The 15,247-nt window shown below is 42.0% G+C and overlaps 2 protein-coding genes across 15 annotated transcripts in view; both read left to right on the top strand.

The window, feature by feature from the left end:
• Window positions 1-1,299, top strand: part of CAPRIN2 (caprin family member 2) — a 46,244-nt gene extending 44,945 nt beyond the window's left edge. For 8 of the 14 annotated variants that reach the window (XM_040642301.1, XM_040642300.1, XM_040642298.1 and 5 more), the window contains one exon: window positions 380-1,299. In XM_040642301.1, the coding sequence (XP_040498235.1) occupies window positions 380-948 (569 nt within the window). In that variant the 3' untranslated portion in view covers window positions 949-1,299. Of the gene's footprint in view, window positions 1-303 lie in introns of all 14 variants that reach the window. The other 6 variants (XM_040642307.1, XM_040642306.1, XM_040642305.1 and 3 more) reach the window with 2 other exon arrangements.
• Window positions 1,300-13,040: 11,741 nt separating this feature from the next.
• IPO8 (importin 8) overlaps window positions 13,041-15,247 on the top strand; it is a 70,696-nt gene continuing 68,489 nt past the window's right edge. The window contains exon 1 of the mRNA XM_040642293.1: window positions 13,041-13,342. Coding sequence (XP_040498227.1) covers window positions 13,259-13,342 — 84 coding nt within the window. The 5' untranslated portion in view covers window positions 13,041-13,258. The remainder of the gene's footprint in view (window positions 13,343-15,247) is intronic.

Raw genomic sequence — 15,247 nt, 5'->3', positions numbered from 1 at the left:
TTGAGCGGATTTGTCACTGAGGAATGAAGAACTGAGTGAGAATTATGGAAGAAAGATAAAGAAGTAAAAGTGTTCAAACCTGGGTTTTTCAGACCGTGGTTTCTTTAAAAAAAATTTTTTTTTTTTAAAAATGAGGCTACTAGACAAGATCATTGTAGGTCCTTTTTGGCTTTTGGGGGGGGGGGGCTTTAGAATTGTAGTATATAAGCCCCTTGCTAGAAAAATCTAGGAAAGTATACTATAGCTATACTTTGTTGCTTTTGTTTTACAATTTACTATAAAATGTATCTTTATCTGTTTCAGTAGCCGACTAATGTTAAATATTGTGTTCAAAGCTAACTGCTTCATTATGAGAAACTCACTGTTGCTAATAAAACAGCAGGGTGGAGTGATTCTTCTCAGGTGAGCAGCCCAGAAAGAGACAACGAAACCTTTAACAGTGGTGACTCTGGACAAGGAGACTCGCGTAGCATGACCCCTGTGGATGTGGCCGTGACAAACCCAGCAGCCACCATACTGCCAGTACACGTCTACCCCCTGCCTCAGCAGATGCGAGTTGCCTTCTCAGCAGCCAGAACCTCTAATCTCGCCCCTGGAACTTTAGACCAACCTATTGTGTTTGATCTTCTTCTGAACAACTTGGGAGAAACTTTCGATCTTCAGCTTGGTAGATTTAATTGCCCGGTGAATGGCACTTATGTTTTCATTTTTCACATGCTAAAGCTGGCAGTGAACGTGCCCCTGTATGTCAACCTCATGAAGAATGAAGAGGTCTTGGTATCTGCCTATGCCAACGATGGTGCTCCAGACCACGAGACTGCTAGCAACCATGCGATTCTTCAGCTCTTCCAGGGAGACCAGATATGGCTACGTTTGCACAGGGGAGCAATTTATGGAAGCAGTTGGAAATACTCTACATTTTCAGGCTACCTTCTTTATCAAGATTGAAAGTCAGTGCAGAATTGACAGTAAAAGGATGGTGTTCTAATTAGTGGGGTTAAAGGAGAAGTAGTCTTTGCCGTTGTGACTGATTGGTTTAGGAAAATGGTATCATTCCTAGAGGAAGGAGGAAGTCCTTACTTTTTTGTTTTCCTCCCCAAGGTGAAAAATTTCAAGCTGAATGACAATTAGCACTAATCTGGCACTTTATAAATTGTGATGTAGCCTCGCTAGTCAAGCTGTGAATGTATATTGTTTGCACTTAATCCTTAACTGTATTAACGTTCAGCTTACTAAACTGACTGCCTCAAGTTCAGGCGAGTTATAATGCCTTGTTGTGCCTCAATAAAAAAGTTACATGCACCTTCAGTGTTCTTATTTGATTAAACATTAGTTGAGAGGTAAAATATTTAATTTTTTACTATTCATCACTGATAACTTTTGAATGGGCATTCATGGGTTCATGCTATTTTTTTTTTTAAGATTTTATTTATTTATTCGACAGAGATAGAGACAGCCAGCGAGAGAGGGAACACAAGCAGGGGGAGTGGGAGAGGAAGAAGCAGGCTCATAGCAGAGGAGCCCGATGTGGGGTTCGATCCCACAACACCGGGATCATGCCCTGAGTCGAAGGCAGACGCCTAACCGCTGTGCCACCCAGGCGCCCCCGGGTTCATGCTATTTTAAAAGAAGACGAACAGTTCTTTTTTAGACTGATCTTATGTGTCCTTCACCGAAAGATTTCATCTGTTTTCCATTGCCTATTAAATAACATTTCTCCTTGAAGCTGGACATGTTATCTTTAAGCACCTACTACGTGTATTATAATACAAAATACAGTAGGAGATCACAGGTGATACTACCGGTGTGCCATCAGGAAGACTTCCCTTCTAGTGGCTTCTCACTTTCAGGAGGCAGAATGTTTGGTCATCAGAAAGCATGGCAGTGCTGTGTTTGAGTCCTCATTTCGCCCCTTGGTTATCGATCTTGGGCAAGTTATTTTACCTTTAAGATTTCTGTTGTCTTTTGAGGGGGGGTGCAGTAATGAACTTATTTCTGTGACCTCATTGGGCAAACGTGAAGTTCCACTAAGAATATATCTAAAAGACTTAACACCATGTCTGGCACATAAGCATTTAATAAATGTTAGGTGCTCTAATTTTTTCATTCCAAAAACTTAGAGAATCCTGTGCATGTGTATAGACTGTTTTATGTAGTGTTACTGCAGCAGGAGCTGCCAGAGTTCAGTATTCGTTCTAGACACATATTCTCACAGTTCACAGTTTAAGCTTACCTATGTTTCTCATGAATAGAACTTACATCACTTATTTAACTGGAATACTAATATCCCTAACCCAGAAATTACCCACCGTGTGTTTAAAGAATTCTGTTAAATAGTTAAGCACATTACATCCTCTTTCTTGAAAACATTATACTAACATTTAACACCATGGAGAGTTAAATGTGGCTTCAGAGTTTAACTGATGAACCCATGCCCAGCTCAGAAAATATTAACGATGATAATTCAATGCTCTTATACCAACTCCCCGAGATTATTTAACACCTCAGGGTAAGAGGCATTACACAGTAACTTCCAAAACAAGAACTTCCTGCCTTAGCAAGTTGGTTGCAAGGTTCACAGTGCCCTTCTCCAGCCGTCCCCTGTATCCCAGAATACTGCAATCAAGATGCTTGCTTTTAAAAACCATTCTTTAATCAATAAAATAGTTTATACACTAAGTTCCCCCTGAAGTTTTCTTCTTTCATTTTAAATTTTTTAGTCTTTCGTTAAATAAACTCTTACCCAACAATTGTGAGCGTGTTATCGCCTCTATAATTTAGTGAGTAAATGCAGTTTTTTAAAGAAGGTGTTTTGTTTTTTTTTTTGAGATTTACTCGCTTTGTCAACTACCTCATTGTTTTAACTTTCTCAGCTCCAGAACAGATGTGTTTTCACACTGCTCTGACATCACATACTATGTTTTTATACTATGATCTTTCCTGTTTGCAGATTTTAATTCTTTAGCCTTAAGGGCTGAATGCTCTATTGTGATTTCTCATGATAACCAGGGTGATAGTTTATGTATTTTATAAGGTGGAGTAATCGTTGGCATATAGACATTGAAGTTTTTCCTTATGAATTCCACTCTGCTTCCCTGCCACATGCTTGATTTTGATGAAAAATTTAGATTTGTCTCACTCGTTCTGTACTTGGCTGATTTATCTCGAGGTATTTTTTTTTTTTTTTAAGATTTTATTTATTTATTTGACAGAGATAGAGACACCCAGCGAGAGAGGGAACACAAGCAGGGGGAGTGGGAGAGGAAGAAGCAGGCTCACAGCAGAGGAGCCTGATGTGGGGCTCGATCCCATAACGCCGGGATCACGCCCTGAGCTGAAGGCAGACGCTTAACCACTATGCCACCCAGGCGCCCCTATCTCGAGGTATTCTTTTTTTTTTTTTTTTTTTTAAGATTTATTTATTTATTTATTCGACAGAGATAGAGACAGCCAGCGAGAGAGGGAACACAAGCAGGGGGAGTGGGAGAGGAAGAAGCAGGCTCATAGCGGAGGAGCCTGTTGTGGGGCTTGATCCCATAACGCCGGGATCACGCCCTGAGCCGAAGGTAGACGCTTAACCGCTGTGCCACCCAGGCGCCCCTATCTCAAGGTATTCTTAATCACTGCTTTAATGATACCAGCTTTTGGGCAGCTGTTGACAACTGATGGGTGCAGTGCCCTTGTTCTCGGTGCAAGACGCCGAATGCCGGAGTGTAGAATACTGTTACCCAATGTCAATACCAGGAGGCCCGAGGCTCACTAATTCTAAATTGTCCAAGCATTATTTCTTTATTCATTTTATTTCAAGGGCTTCATTCCTTGAAATGATTAATCTTGAAAATAGGTGGGTTATATAATTTGTGTCTGGCTCTGGGGCTACGAAGATAAATGGCGTTCAGGTGGTCAGACACATCAGTTACATCAATTCCATCCGTTTCATTTGCTGAGAGCACATCACTCTTACATGATGCTGTGCTCACCATAGGCGTAGCTGTCGCCTGTCACCGTACAGTGCTGTCAGAATACCGTTGGCTATATTCCCTGTGCTGTAGCTTCCATTCTCATGACTTACTCCACAACTGGAAGTCTCTACCTCTCACTCTCTTTTACTGCTTTCATCCTTCACCCCTTCCCCTCAAGCAACCACCAGTTCTCTGTATAGATGGGTAGGTTTCTGTTTTTTGTTCTACATGTAAGTGCAATCATGGCATTTGTCTTTCTTTTACTCCACTTAGCATAATACCTTCTAGGTTCGTCCATGCTGTTGGATATTGCAAGATCGAATTCCTTTTTTATGGCCGAGTAGTCCCCTGTAAATATACAGCACATCTTTGTCCACTCATCTACCAGTGGGCACTTGGATTGCTTCCATAGTTTGGCTATTGTAAGTAATGCTGAAGAACAGTCTCTTCTTGAATTATTTCTTCGTTTCTATCACACGTTTTCCCCCCCTGTTCTATATCTGGGACTCTTTTTTTTTTTTTTTAAGATTTTATTTATTTATTTGACAGCCAGCCAGTGAGAGAGGGAACACAAGCAGGGGGAGTGGGAGAGGAAGAAGCAGGCTCCCAGCGGAGGAACCTGATGTGGGGCTCGATCCCAGAACACCGGGATCACGCCCTGAGCCGAAGGCAGACGCTTAAGGACTGTGCCACCCAGGCGCCCCACTGTGCTACCCAGGTGCCCCTATATCTGGGACTCTTAACCATTCAGAACCTAGACCTCCTTAGACCCATTCTTTAATCTTCTCTTGTCTCTGTTCACTTTCTGGGAAAGTTCCTTCATTTTATCTTCCTACCTTTTCACAGAGTTTTAAATTTCTGCTACATTTAAAATTTATAAGGACACTTCTGTCATCTGAATGTTCCTTCCATGTATGTGTTCTGCTCTTGTCTCATGATTGCATTATTTTCTAAGGATAATGTTTTAAGTTTTCTTCCCTCTGCAGCCCATTTCCTACACTTTTTCTGTTCTAGTTTCTTATCCGTATTGTTATATTTGCTCAGAATCTTGTGATAATTGGATGACCGTTCAGATTTAAGAATGGGGCACCAAAGATATAATTGGAAACTTGGAACGCAGAGGCGGGACTACTTGACTTTAGGGTTTACGGTAGCATGATTTGGAGGGGGGGGTCAGTGTGGGAGTATGGAAGAACTTTCTAAGTGGGACACAAAACCCAGACGCCATAAAGGATGGATAAATTTTACACATAGAATTCATTCCCCTAAAACTTCTGTTTGGTGGAAATGATGTCAAAAGACACATGACCACCTGCAATGGGAGGAAATTGAGAAAAAGATGGCCAAAAAAGGGGCAACATGTATGAAGAGAGTTCATACAAACATAAAAAATGATCAGTAAGCATATATAAAGCTTTTAAGTGTGTATTTTTGGCAAGCGTTGGGAAATGAACACTCATATTATAGATGGGAATGAAAGTGTTATGTTTTTGGAGAGTAAATGGCAATAACTATCTAGATAAGAAAGCATGTTTTTTGACCCAGAAATTCCACTGCTGGAATATACAAATAGTTTTAGAATTATGCCATGATATATGCATAAAAATACTCCGTATAATATTAATTATAATAGCAAAATCTGGAGAAACAACCTAGATGCCCGCCAGTAGGGAACCAGTTAAGTCAGAAGGGAAGATACAGAACACAGCAGAGTACGCAATATTATTTGTGGAAACATTCCCAAACGTATGTGTATGTGATTATTCGGATCATTTTTTTCTGGTAGTTTGTACAAGAAATTTGATAATGTCGACTCTAAGGAAAGGGGGTTGTAGGAAGAGGGAGGAAGGCTTTTTATTTTGAATCTTACTGTAGAACTTGAAACGTACATACCACGTTTTTGTTAAAAAAAATTTTAAAGATAAAATGGCAGGTTTATGGTTCTTACACCACCTTGTCTTTCCTTGGATGGGGCTTGAGGGTTTGTTTTCATTATCATTAAGCTGGGATAACACATGAAAGAGTATTACCATAAACACCTAACTGCTGGGGCGCCTGGGTGGCTCAGTTGGTTAAGCGTCTGCCTTTAGCTCAGGTCATGATCCCAGGGTCCTGGGGTGGAGCCCCCCTCCATGCCTGCTCAGCGGGGAGCCTGCTTATCCCTCTCCCTCTGCTACTCCTCCTGCTTGTGCTCTCTCTCAAATAAAATCTTAAAAAAAAAAAGACCCTAACTGCCTTCCACCTTTCACTAATATTTGCATTTCACCTCATCATTTACAGAGTACCCTTATCTATGTGATCTTACTGGGTCCTCACTGTGGCCCTGGTGAGGTAGATATTGTTTTAGGGCATAAGATGGTGGAGACTATCAGAGATTGATTTTCTAAGGCCACTAGCGGAAGTGCCTGGGCCAGATTTAGCTCTCTCAAGCCCAAATGCAGCCTACCATTTTCTACAGCACTTTTTCCTCTTCTTTAGTTTCCAGGTGCTGTTGCTTTTAGCATATTTCCCATTGTTTTGCGCACACAGATGTTTTTGGTTCACTACCCAGTTTTGCTAAGGTTAACTAAACACTTTGTGAACTGGACAAACTGGACTGCATTGAGCTGTCGTCACAAGGTAGTTCCAACAGATCCTGGAGTTGAGATGGGTGAGTCCTTTTCCGGTGTGAAATGTGGAAAGCCCGAGGAAATAGAACATTTGGAGGAAAACAAACCCCACAAAACTGATTTGAAACTAAGTATTTCTTCTTTAGTCCTAGTTAATACTACTATCTTTAGGTTCTGTCCCTTCCCACCACCACTACCACCATTTTAGTCCCTTGGAGAAGAGACTGACTTCTGGTCAGAAACTTCCTAATCCCCTATTACTTGACCTTATTGATCACTGATTTTTTTTTAATTTTTTAATTTTATTTTATTAATTTTTAAAAAAGATTTTATTTATTTATTTGACAGAGAGACAGAGACAGCCAGTGAGAGAGGGAACACAAGCAGGGGGAGTGGGAGAGGAAGAAGCAGGCTCATAGCAGAGGAGCCTGATGTGGGGCTTGATCCCAGAACGCTGGGATCACGCCCTGAGCCGAAGGCAGACGCTTAACAACTGAGCCACCCAGGCACCCCTGATTTTTCATTTTTAAAACTGAGAGAAGAGGTCCGTCACATTCTTTTAGAAAAGTGCACTCAGGGCTTTTGGTTACATGTGTCATTTTAAAGGAGACTATTATTGACTTCTAGTACATTAACAAAATACTAAAGATCTTAAATCTACAAGATGTGTGTATACATGCTTGCATATATTTCAGATGCTCTGATGTAGGCAATATAGACACTTGGGGTAGAGGTATACACTTGCACATTATTTATCATGGTTTAAAAATATATTATTAAACTTACAGATAGGGTTTTTTGTGCATTGGATTTTAACTCCCATTTTCTCTTTACCGTGTGAACTAGATTCAAGCCTACTAACATAGACCAGCAGATGAGCTGCTGCCCACAGATGGGGAGGACAGCTGTGTGATATTCCATTTAGAGGACGAAAATGTTAAATCTCAAAGGCCACAGTGGCAGTGCTTGGAGTAAAAACTACTTCCCGTAATTGGAGTTGTAATCATGCCAGTTATTCTCACTCTATGCTGTATTTCTTGGGTAATGTCCATGTCTATGTGCCAGCTAACCTATATACACAGATGACTCATAGTTCTCTAACAGCATCCCTGTGTTCCTTCCTCTAACCCCTGCCATAGCTTTTTTGGGAGTGCCAGATGTGAATTTCCAATTGTCACTGGAAACCTCTAGCTGTCTAACACTTCGGCACTTGTAGTTCAACAAACTGATCTCTTCAAATTTTAATACTCCTTCAGGTTGCACTGGCTAATGACTTCCATGGGTCATCAAAGCTTGAAACTTCAGAATCATTCTTGACTTCCCTTTGTTACTTTATATATTGCGTAAGTCACAAATTCCTGTTGGTTCAATCTGTGAAATGTCTCCTATCTGTCTTACCTTCTTAATTTCTATTGTGGATATCCTATTTCAGACCCCTTATCTCTCTCACATGCATTCGTTTATCCGACAGTATTTGCAGTATTTATTGATTGCTTTTTATGTACAAGGCATAGTGTGAGACTAGGTCTCACTATGTCTCATTCGATAAAGGTTGAACAAAGTCTGCCCTCTTTTTAAATAGAATACAAAGACATAAGCAATGTGCTTATCTCATTTTATCCTCACAACAGCTCTTGGAAGCAGATGAGGAGACAGACGTACAAAGAGGTGAGGCATATGCAAACCATGGTAGTACAATAAGACAATATAGCTGGCTCACATTCTACCGTAAATAATGTAAATGTATCAAGAAATAGACATCCTCTCATGTAAAGTAAATAAAAAAGGGGACGCAAAAACAATGAGCCGTATATAAGTTAAACCTAAGTTATAGTTTAGGGAAAGCGATTTTAAAACACTTGCAAAGAATCATAGATGCTTATGGTTTTTTTTTTTTTTTGTCTGTTTGGTTTTTTTTACTGTTGCCTTAGACACTGCTAACTTGACAGCATTGTTTCTTTAGCAATTTATCTTCACTGAGTCTTTCCAAAGCCCACAGTTTTATTTTTTTGTCATATTTGTGTTTTATTTATTTTTATATTATGTTAGTCACCATACAGTACATCATTAGCTTTTGATGTAGTGTTCCATGATTCATTGTTTGCTTAAAACACTCAGTGCTCCATGCAATACATGCCCTTCTTTTTTTTTTTTTATTTTTTTAATTTTTTTTTATACATGCCCTTCTTAATACCCATCACCGGGCTAGCCCATCCCCCGACCCCCTCCCCTCTAAAACTCTCAGATTGTTTCCCAGAGTCCATAGTTTCTAATGGTTCGTCTCCCCCTCTGATTTCCCCCCCTTCATTTTTCCCTTCCTTCTCCTAACGTCCTCCATTCTATTCCTTATGTTCCACAAATAAGTGAAACCATATGATAATTGTCTTTCTCTGCTTGACTTATTTCACTTAGCATAATCTCCAGTTCCATCCGTGTTGATGCAAATGTTGGGTAATCATCCTTTCTGACGGCTGAGTGATATTCCGTTGTATATATGGACCACTTCTTCTTTATCCATTTGTCTGTTGAAGGGCATCTTGGCTCCTTCCACAGTTTGGCTATTGCGGATATTGCTGCTATGAACATTGGGGTGCATATGGCCCTTTTTTTCACTGCATTTGTATCTTTGGGGTAAATACCCAGTAGTGCAATTGCTGGGTCATAGGGTAGCTCTATTTTTAACTTTTTGAGGGACCTCCACACTGTTTTCCAAAGTGGCTGTACCAACTTGCATTCCCACCAACATTGTAAGAAGGTTCCCCTTTCTCCACATCCTCACCAACATTTGTTATTTCCGGCCTTGTCAATTTTTGCCATTCTAACTGGTGTAAGCTAGTATCTCAATGTGGTTTTCATTTGAATTTCCCTGATGCAAAGCCCACAAAGTTTTAATGGGAGCATCAACTCTCTTTAATTAGGCATTTTGTTAAAATATTTATCTGAGATAACTGTAGATTCTCATGCAGTTATAAGAAATAATACAGATGGATCCTGTGTTCTCTTTAATTTCCTTCAGTGGCAACATTTTGTAAAACAAGATACAATATTACAACCAGGATGTTGAGATTGATACAGTCAAGATAGAGAACATATCCATCACCAGAAGGATCCTTCATGTTGCCTTTTATGGTAATGCCCATTTCCCTCTTTTCCCATCCCCATTTAAGCCCTCACAACCACTCGTCTGTTCTTTCTATGATTTATTATTTTAAGAATGTTATTTATTTTTTTTAAAGTAGGCTCTATGCCCAGCATATAAGCCCAAAGTGGGGCTTGAACTCACGACCCTGAGAGGAAGACTCTGAGATCAAGACCTGAGCTGAGATCAAGAGTTGGACACTTAATTGACTGAGCCACCCAGGTGCCCCATTTAAGAATGTCATATTAGTAAAAGTTATATAAATGAAATCAGATAATATGTGAGCTTTTGGGACTGGCTTTTTTCACTTAGCTTAATTCTCTGAAGTTTCATCCTAGTTGTTGAATGTATCATTCCTTTTTATTGCTCAGTAGTATTCCATGGTATAGATGTGCCAGTTTTCTTAGCCACTGTTTTCCAGAGAGGTGTTATCTTTTTAAACCCCTACCAATAGTATATGAGTGATCCAGTTTCTCTGGTGTCACTGTATTTTTTTGTGTGTGTGTCTTTTCTCTCTTTTAATGTTATTGAAACAATGGCAGCAAGTCTCTCCCTACTCCAAACCATCTTCAGGGCTGCCACAGCTCACTTTTAGACGTGTGCCTTAAAGGTTTTGGATACATCCGGGTAGAAGCATGGAAGGCATTTGGATACATTTAGTTTAAGGAAAGAGATCTTGGTTAGAAGCAGTTTTGTGAGTTGTCCCTATTGATTTGATGGTTATATAAGTGGATGAAATGACAAAAGCAGAATGGATTTAAGAGAAAGAAAAGAAAGAGATGAGGGCTAAAGACAGAGTCCTGAGAAGCACCAGTGTTTAAGACTTGGGTGATCAAGTGAGCAATCAAAATATTACAAATATGGGCGCCTGGGTGGCTCAGTTGGTTAAGCGTCTGCCTTCTGCTCAGGTCATGGTCCCAGGATCCTCGGATAGCCCTGCGTCAGGCTCCCTGCTCAGCGGGGAGTCTGCTTCTCCCTCTCCCTCTGTGTTCTCTCTCTCTCTCAAATAAATCTTTAAAAAATATTAGAAATACATTCTTTTTTTTTTTTTTTAAAGATTTTATTTATTTATGTGACAGAGAGACAGCCAGCGAGAGAGGGAACACAGCAGGGGGAGTGGGAGAGGAAGAAGCAGGCTCCCAGCGGAGGAGCCCGATGTGGGACTCGATCCCGGAATGCCGGGATCACGCCCTGAGCTGAAGGCAGACGCTTAACGACTGCGCTACCCAGGTGCCCCTAGAAATATATTCTTTAAAACAAGGAAAAATATTTTAGAAAAAAAAGAGCATATAATACAGTGTCAGATGCCAGAGAGAGACATTTTCGGATGAGAACTGAAAATGTCTCTTGCATTTGGTATCCAAAGGATCAGTGTTGATTTTTGCTTGGCAGTTTCAGTGGGGGAAATGAGGGCAGACAGCTGATTGATGCACGAGTAGGAAGTAAAGAAGTAGAGACAAGAAATGAAGACCATTCTTTGGTATGAAAAGTGAAAAAGAATGAACAATAATTAGCATTATTGGAGAAGGATTGTTATTTAACTGGGGGAAATGCTTTTAGGCTGAGGTTGAGTCAGTGGAGAGAAAGGGGTTGAAAATATAAGAAAAGTTTTACAAAATTGTCAATTGTGAGCATGTAATTACTCAAAATTTATTTTATTTTTAATTTTTAAAAAGATTTTATTTATTGATTTGAGAGAGAGAGAGAACACGAGCAGGGGGAGGGGTAGAGGAAGAGCGAGAAGCAGACTCCCCACTGAGCAGGGAGCCTGGAGGAGGTCCACCCCAGGACCCTGGGATTATGACCTGAACTGAAGGCAAAACTTAACCGATTGAGCTCCCCAGGTGCCCCTCAAAATTTATTTTAATGAAAAATATATAGAAAAGATAGATTTAGTGAGCAAGGTCCCAGAAGAGATGGGAGAGAATTGGGTTCAGATTGGAGGTAAGGAGGTGAATAGGGGTAAGCAGAGATTAATTTGTGTTTGAGTGAGTTGAGCCTGATGGCTTTGCTCATCTTTGCAGGGCTCTATGAGACAGGGAGTTTGAGAAGCGTCTTGAGGGTTGGAACAGTTGCTGGGAAAATGGAAGATGGTTCTGATCAAAGAAGGAATAGGATTGTTGAGCCTAAGAAAAGAACACACATTTGTAGTGATGTCAGTTTGCATAGTGGGTCAAGGGTAGACTTAAGAAGCTGCATTGGGAGTTTAATAGCAGGGAAGGATGTGTAGTCAGGAATGGGGACCCTAAGGAGAACTAAAAAAGTAATTGAAGAATTATTGAGCGAGAAAGAGATGGAAGAATATGTCCTAATTTGAAAAGAGGATATTGGAGTTAAGATTTCAGAGGTCAAGGAGCTTTAGATATCATGAGGTCCAAGAAAGTGGCTTAATGAAATAGTGTGGAGATGAAAGTACTATGTTTCCTAAGACACCAGAGTGCTAAGGAGTTTGAATATTATCTTAAAATTGATGGGAAATCATCAAGGAAGGGACATGATAATATTAACCTTTAAGAAACATTACTCTGATGGCAAGCAGTGTGGAGAATGGACTAAAGAGGGGGAAAACTGGAAGCATTAAGAGACATTGCCAACCGCTAGGCCATTGAATTTATTGCGCCAGATAAGGCCACAGTGGGTGGAAATTGTATAATCCTTCTTGCTTTTCACTACTTTTCTGAGAAGGTACAGACATCTTTCAGAAACTCTCAGGCACATAGTTTCTATGATCTCTTTATTTTCACAATCTGTAAATATTTGTACATTTGTCTCTTCTATCAGATTGTAAGTTCCTTCATAATAACCTGCATCTTGGCCATCTTGTTATAATGTGGTACCTAAATATCTCAGTACTCTGGTCCAAAAACATATGTTTAACAAATGTTCAGTGAATGAATGAAAGAATGAATGATGGCTCCCATAGACCAAGGGAACCCTGTCCTACTGTGGGCTAGATGATCTTAAGTTCCCAATAAGTCTGCCCTGGAACAGGGTCAGTTGTGATGCCCAGTTCCGTACTAACAAAAAGTGCCGATGCATTCCATCTATATATGCTTAATTAGGAAGTATCTGTAAAGAGACCTCGAGCCCGCTTGTTTCCTCATCTGGGAAGCTGCCGAGGCTGTTTTCCGTAAGACAGCATGGCGGCCGCCGGCCGGAGCTAGTGAGCGCAATTTCCCTTCCGCGAAGAAGCCATTACTGTTTTCCGTACAGCAGCATGGGGGCTGCCTGCCGGAGCAGCCATAGCATCACGCCCTGGGGAAGAGGCCGCCGTAAAGGAAGCGCCGCTTCCTTTTCTCACTTCTCCCGCCTCCCACCGGTTGTCGTAAAAGGGTGAATGGAGAGCGAGTTGTGGGGGGTAGAAAGGGAGGACAGGGGGCGCGGAGTCAGAGTGGCGCAGCAAGTGGCTGCAGGTGGCGACGGTGGCGGGGGGTGGGGAGTGAGGTAGTCCAGGGGTCGCGGAGAAGAAGGCTGAGCGGGTCAAAAGAAAAACTAAAGCTGCAGTCTGGCCTACTGGTCCGGGGGCCGCGGAGCCCCCACCCGGGGAGATGGACCTCAACCGGATCATCCAGGCTCTGAAGGGCACCATCGACCCGAAGCTGCGGATTGCAGCTGAGAATGAGCTCAACCAGGTGAGGAGCGGGCCTGCGGCGCCCCCCTGGCACCCCCCGCGGGCTAGCCCGCTCTCCCTCCTCGGCACCCCTGATCTCCACCCCAACCGGGGCTAGGGACCCTGACGCTAGTCTCGGCCCGGCCCGCCCCCCGCCCGGGGGTCCAGTTTAGCCGCACTCCCCGGATCTTCTCAGAACAACTCGCGCACCTGTTGGCCACCTTTGCATCTTTTCGTGTCGTTTTCCTTCCACAGTGCAGTTTGCTCAGTCCACTTGACCCGCAGAAAGAGGCTTTGGAGAGCTTTGATAGTGTTTGCCGGGTGTGATTTCCCTAAGCACGCTGATTTAGGGACGAGGGTGGGAAAATTCACTCAAAATTCAAATCTGAGTTCAGCTTTTCTCCAGACCCAGCCTTTTTTAGGTGTTGCGGTGGGAAACCCTGCCCATCGCCTGCTTCTGTGGGGTTGGAAGGTCTGTGTTGGCACTGATTGGCAGAGTTTTGTTGGAGCGCTGGGAAATGCTGCCGGGAGAGTGCAGGGGAGAGAACAGGGAATTTTCATCGTGGTACTATTTTACAAAAGACACGTCGACTCATATACGTTTGGAGGGATTTCTTATAGCGCTAAAATGTGTAAGACTTTCTTTTATCTTCCATCCTCTGTTCTTACTGGCCCTGTCCTTATTCCAGCGTTACCACCGACATTTCGGAATTGCAGTGATCCCAAAATGTAGCGCATGTTTTTCCTCCTCACCTGTAAGAATGAATGATAGACCTCTCACTAAAAAGTACGAATTAAGGTCTGCTCCCCAGGGTAGAGTGACAGCTGGTTGAGGTTGGGGTAATCCTTAAAATGTAAAGGAATATACCTAAATTAGTGGTTTTCAAAGTGTTGACCAGAATGAGCAGCATGGACATCACCTGGGAACTTGTGGCAAGTGGAAATTATGGCTTCACATTTAGGGAATCAGAAACTCTGGGGGGTGGGTCCCAATTATGTTTTAATTAGCTAGCTAGGTGATTCTGTGCTTCCTGAAGTGTGAGAGCAGCTGTCTTAAGTAAAAGTTTCTGTGGGAGTTCACTAAGGTTTTTTCCCTGGTTGGAATTGACTTTAAAGTGCAGCTGTGCATTTTAAATCTTTGAAATCCAGTGGGAAATCTGGATGGCGTTTGGAGTAAGTGTGAATTCAGGATTCCCAAGAGATAAAAGGGAGAGTGAAAACTCTGGAGGGAAGGTTGAGTTAAACTGAAGTCTAAAGAGAATGTGTTGTTACCTCAAAAAGAAAAGGACTCTCGCTCAGAATAGGGGAAAGTTAAAGTCAGTACCTGTCCCAGGCTTTGCAGAGCCGAGGTACTGTGTGTTGGTTGGCTAGAAGAATAGTAATCCAGGGGTTGGTTAGAAGGCACAAAGCAAGAGCTGAACTTGCAATCTATTAGTATGAACAGGGGAGTTGGCCTATTTGTGACCCCCTTCTCTTCACAATGAGGCCAGATGTTATTTTGATAGTGTCAGTAGGGATCATCTTTGATATCATGTTACACCTTCCTGCCTCTGTTAGCCTATCCTTACTTTCTTTTTTTTTTTTTTAAGATTTTATTTATTTGACAGAGATAGAGACAGCCAGCGAGAGAGGGAACACAAGCAGGGGGAGTGGGAGAGGAAGAAGNAGGCTCATAGTGGAAGAGCGTGATGTGGGGCTCGATCCCATAACGCCGGGATCACGCCCTGAGCCAAAGGCAGACGCTTAACTGCTGTGCCACCCAGGTGCCCCCCTTGCTTTGTTTCTGATTCGTCAATGTGTAGGTGCAGTTGACCGTATAGAAGCGGAAAGGTTGGTGGGAAAGCCTGCAGAACTAGAAGAGATACTTGGGACCCAATTCTACATTTTTCTTCATGGCATTTCAGTTCAAACCCATTTCATCCTCACT

Source organism: Ursus maritimus, unplaced genomic scaffold (genome assembly GCF_017311325.1).
Source record: "Ursus maritimus isolate PB19 unplaced genomic scaffold, ASM1731132v1 scaffold_26, whole genome shotgun sequence".
Classification (NCBI taxonomy): Eukaryota; Metazoa; Chordata; class Mammalia; order Carnivora; family Ursidae; genus Ursus; species Ursus maritimus.
The sequence above is the reverse complement of the archived record's forward strand: the minus strand, read 5'-3'. Positions and strand labels throughout refer to the sequence as shown.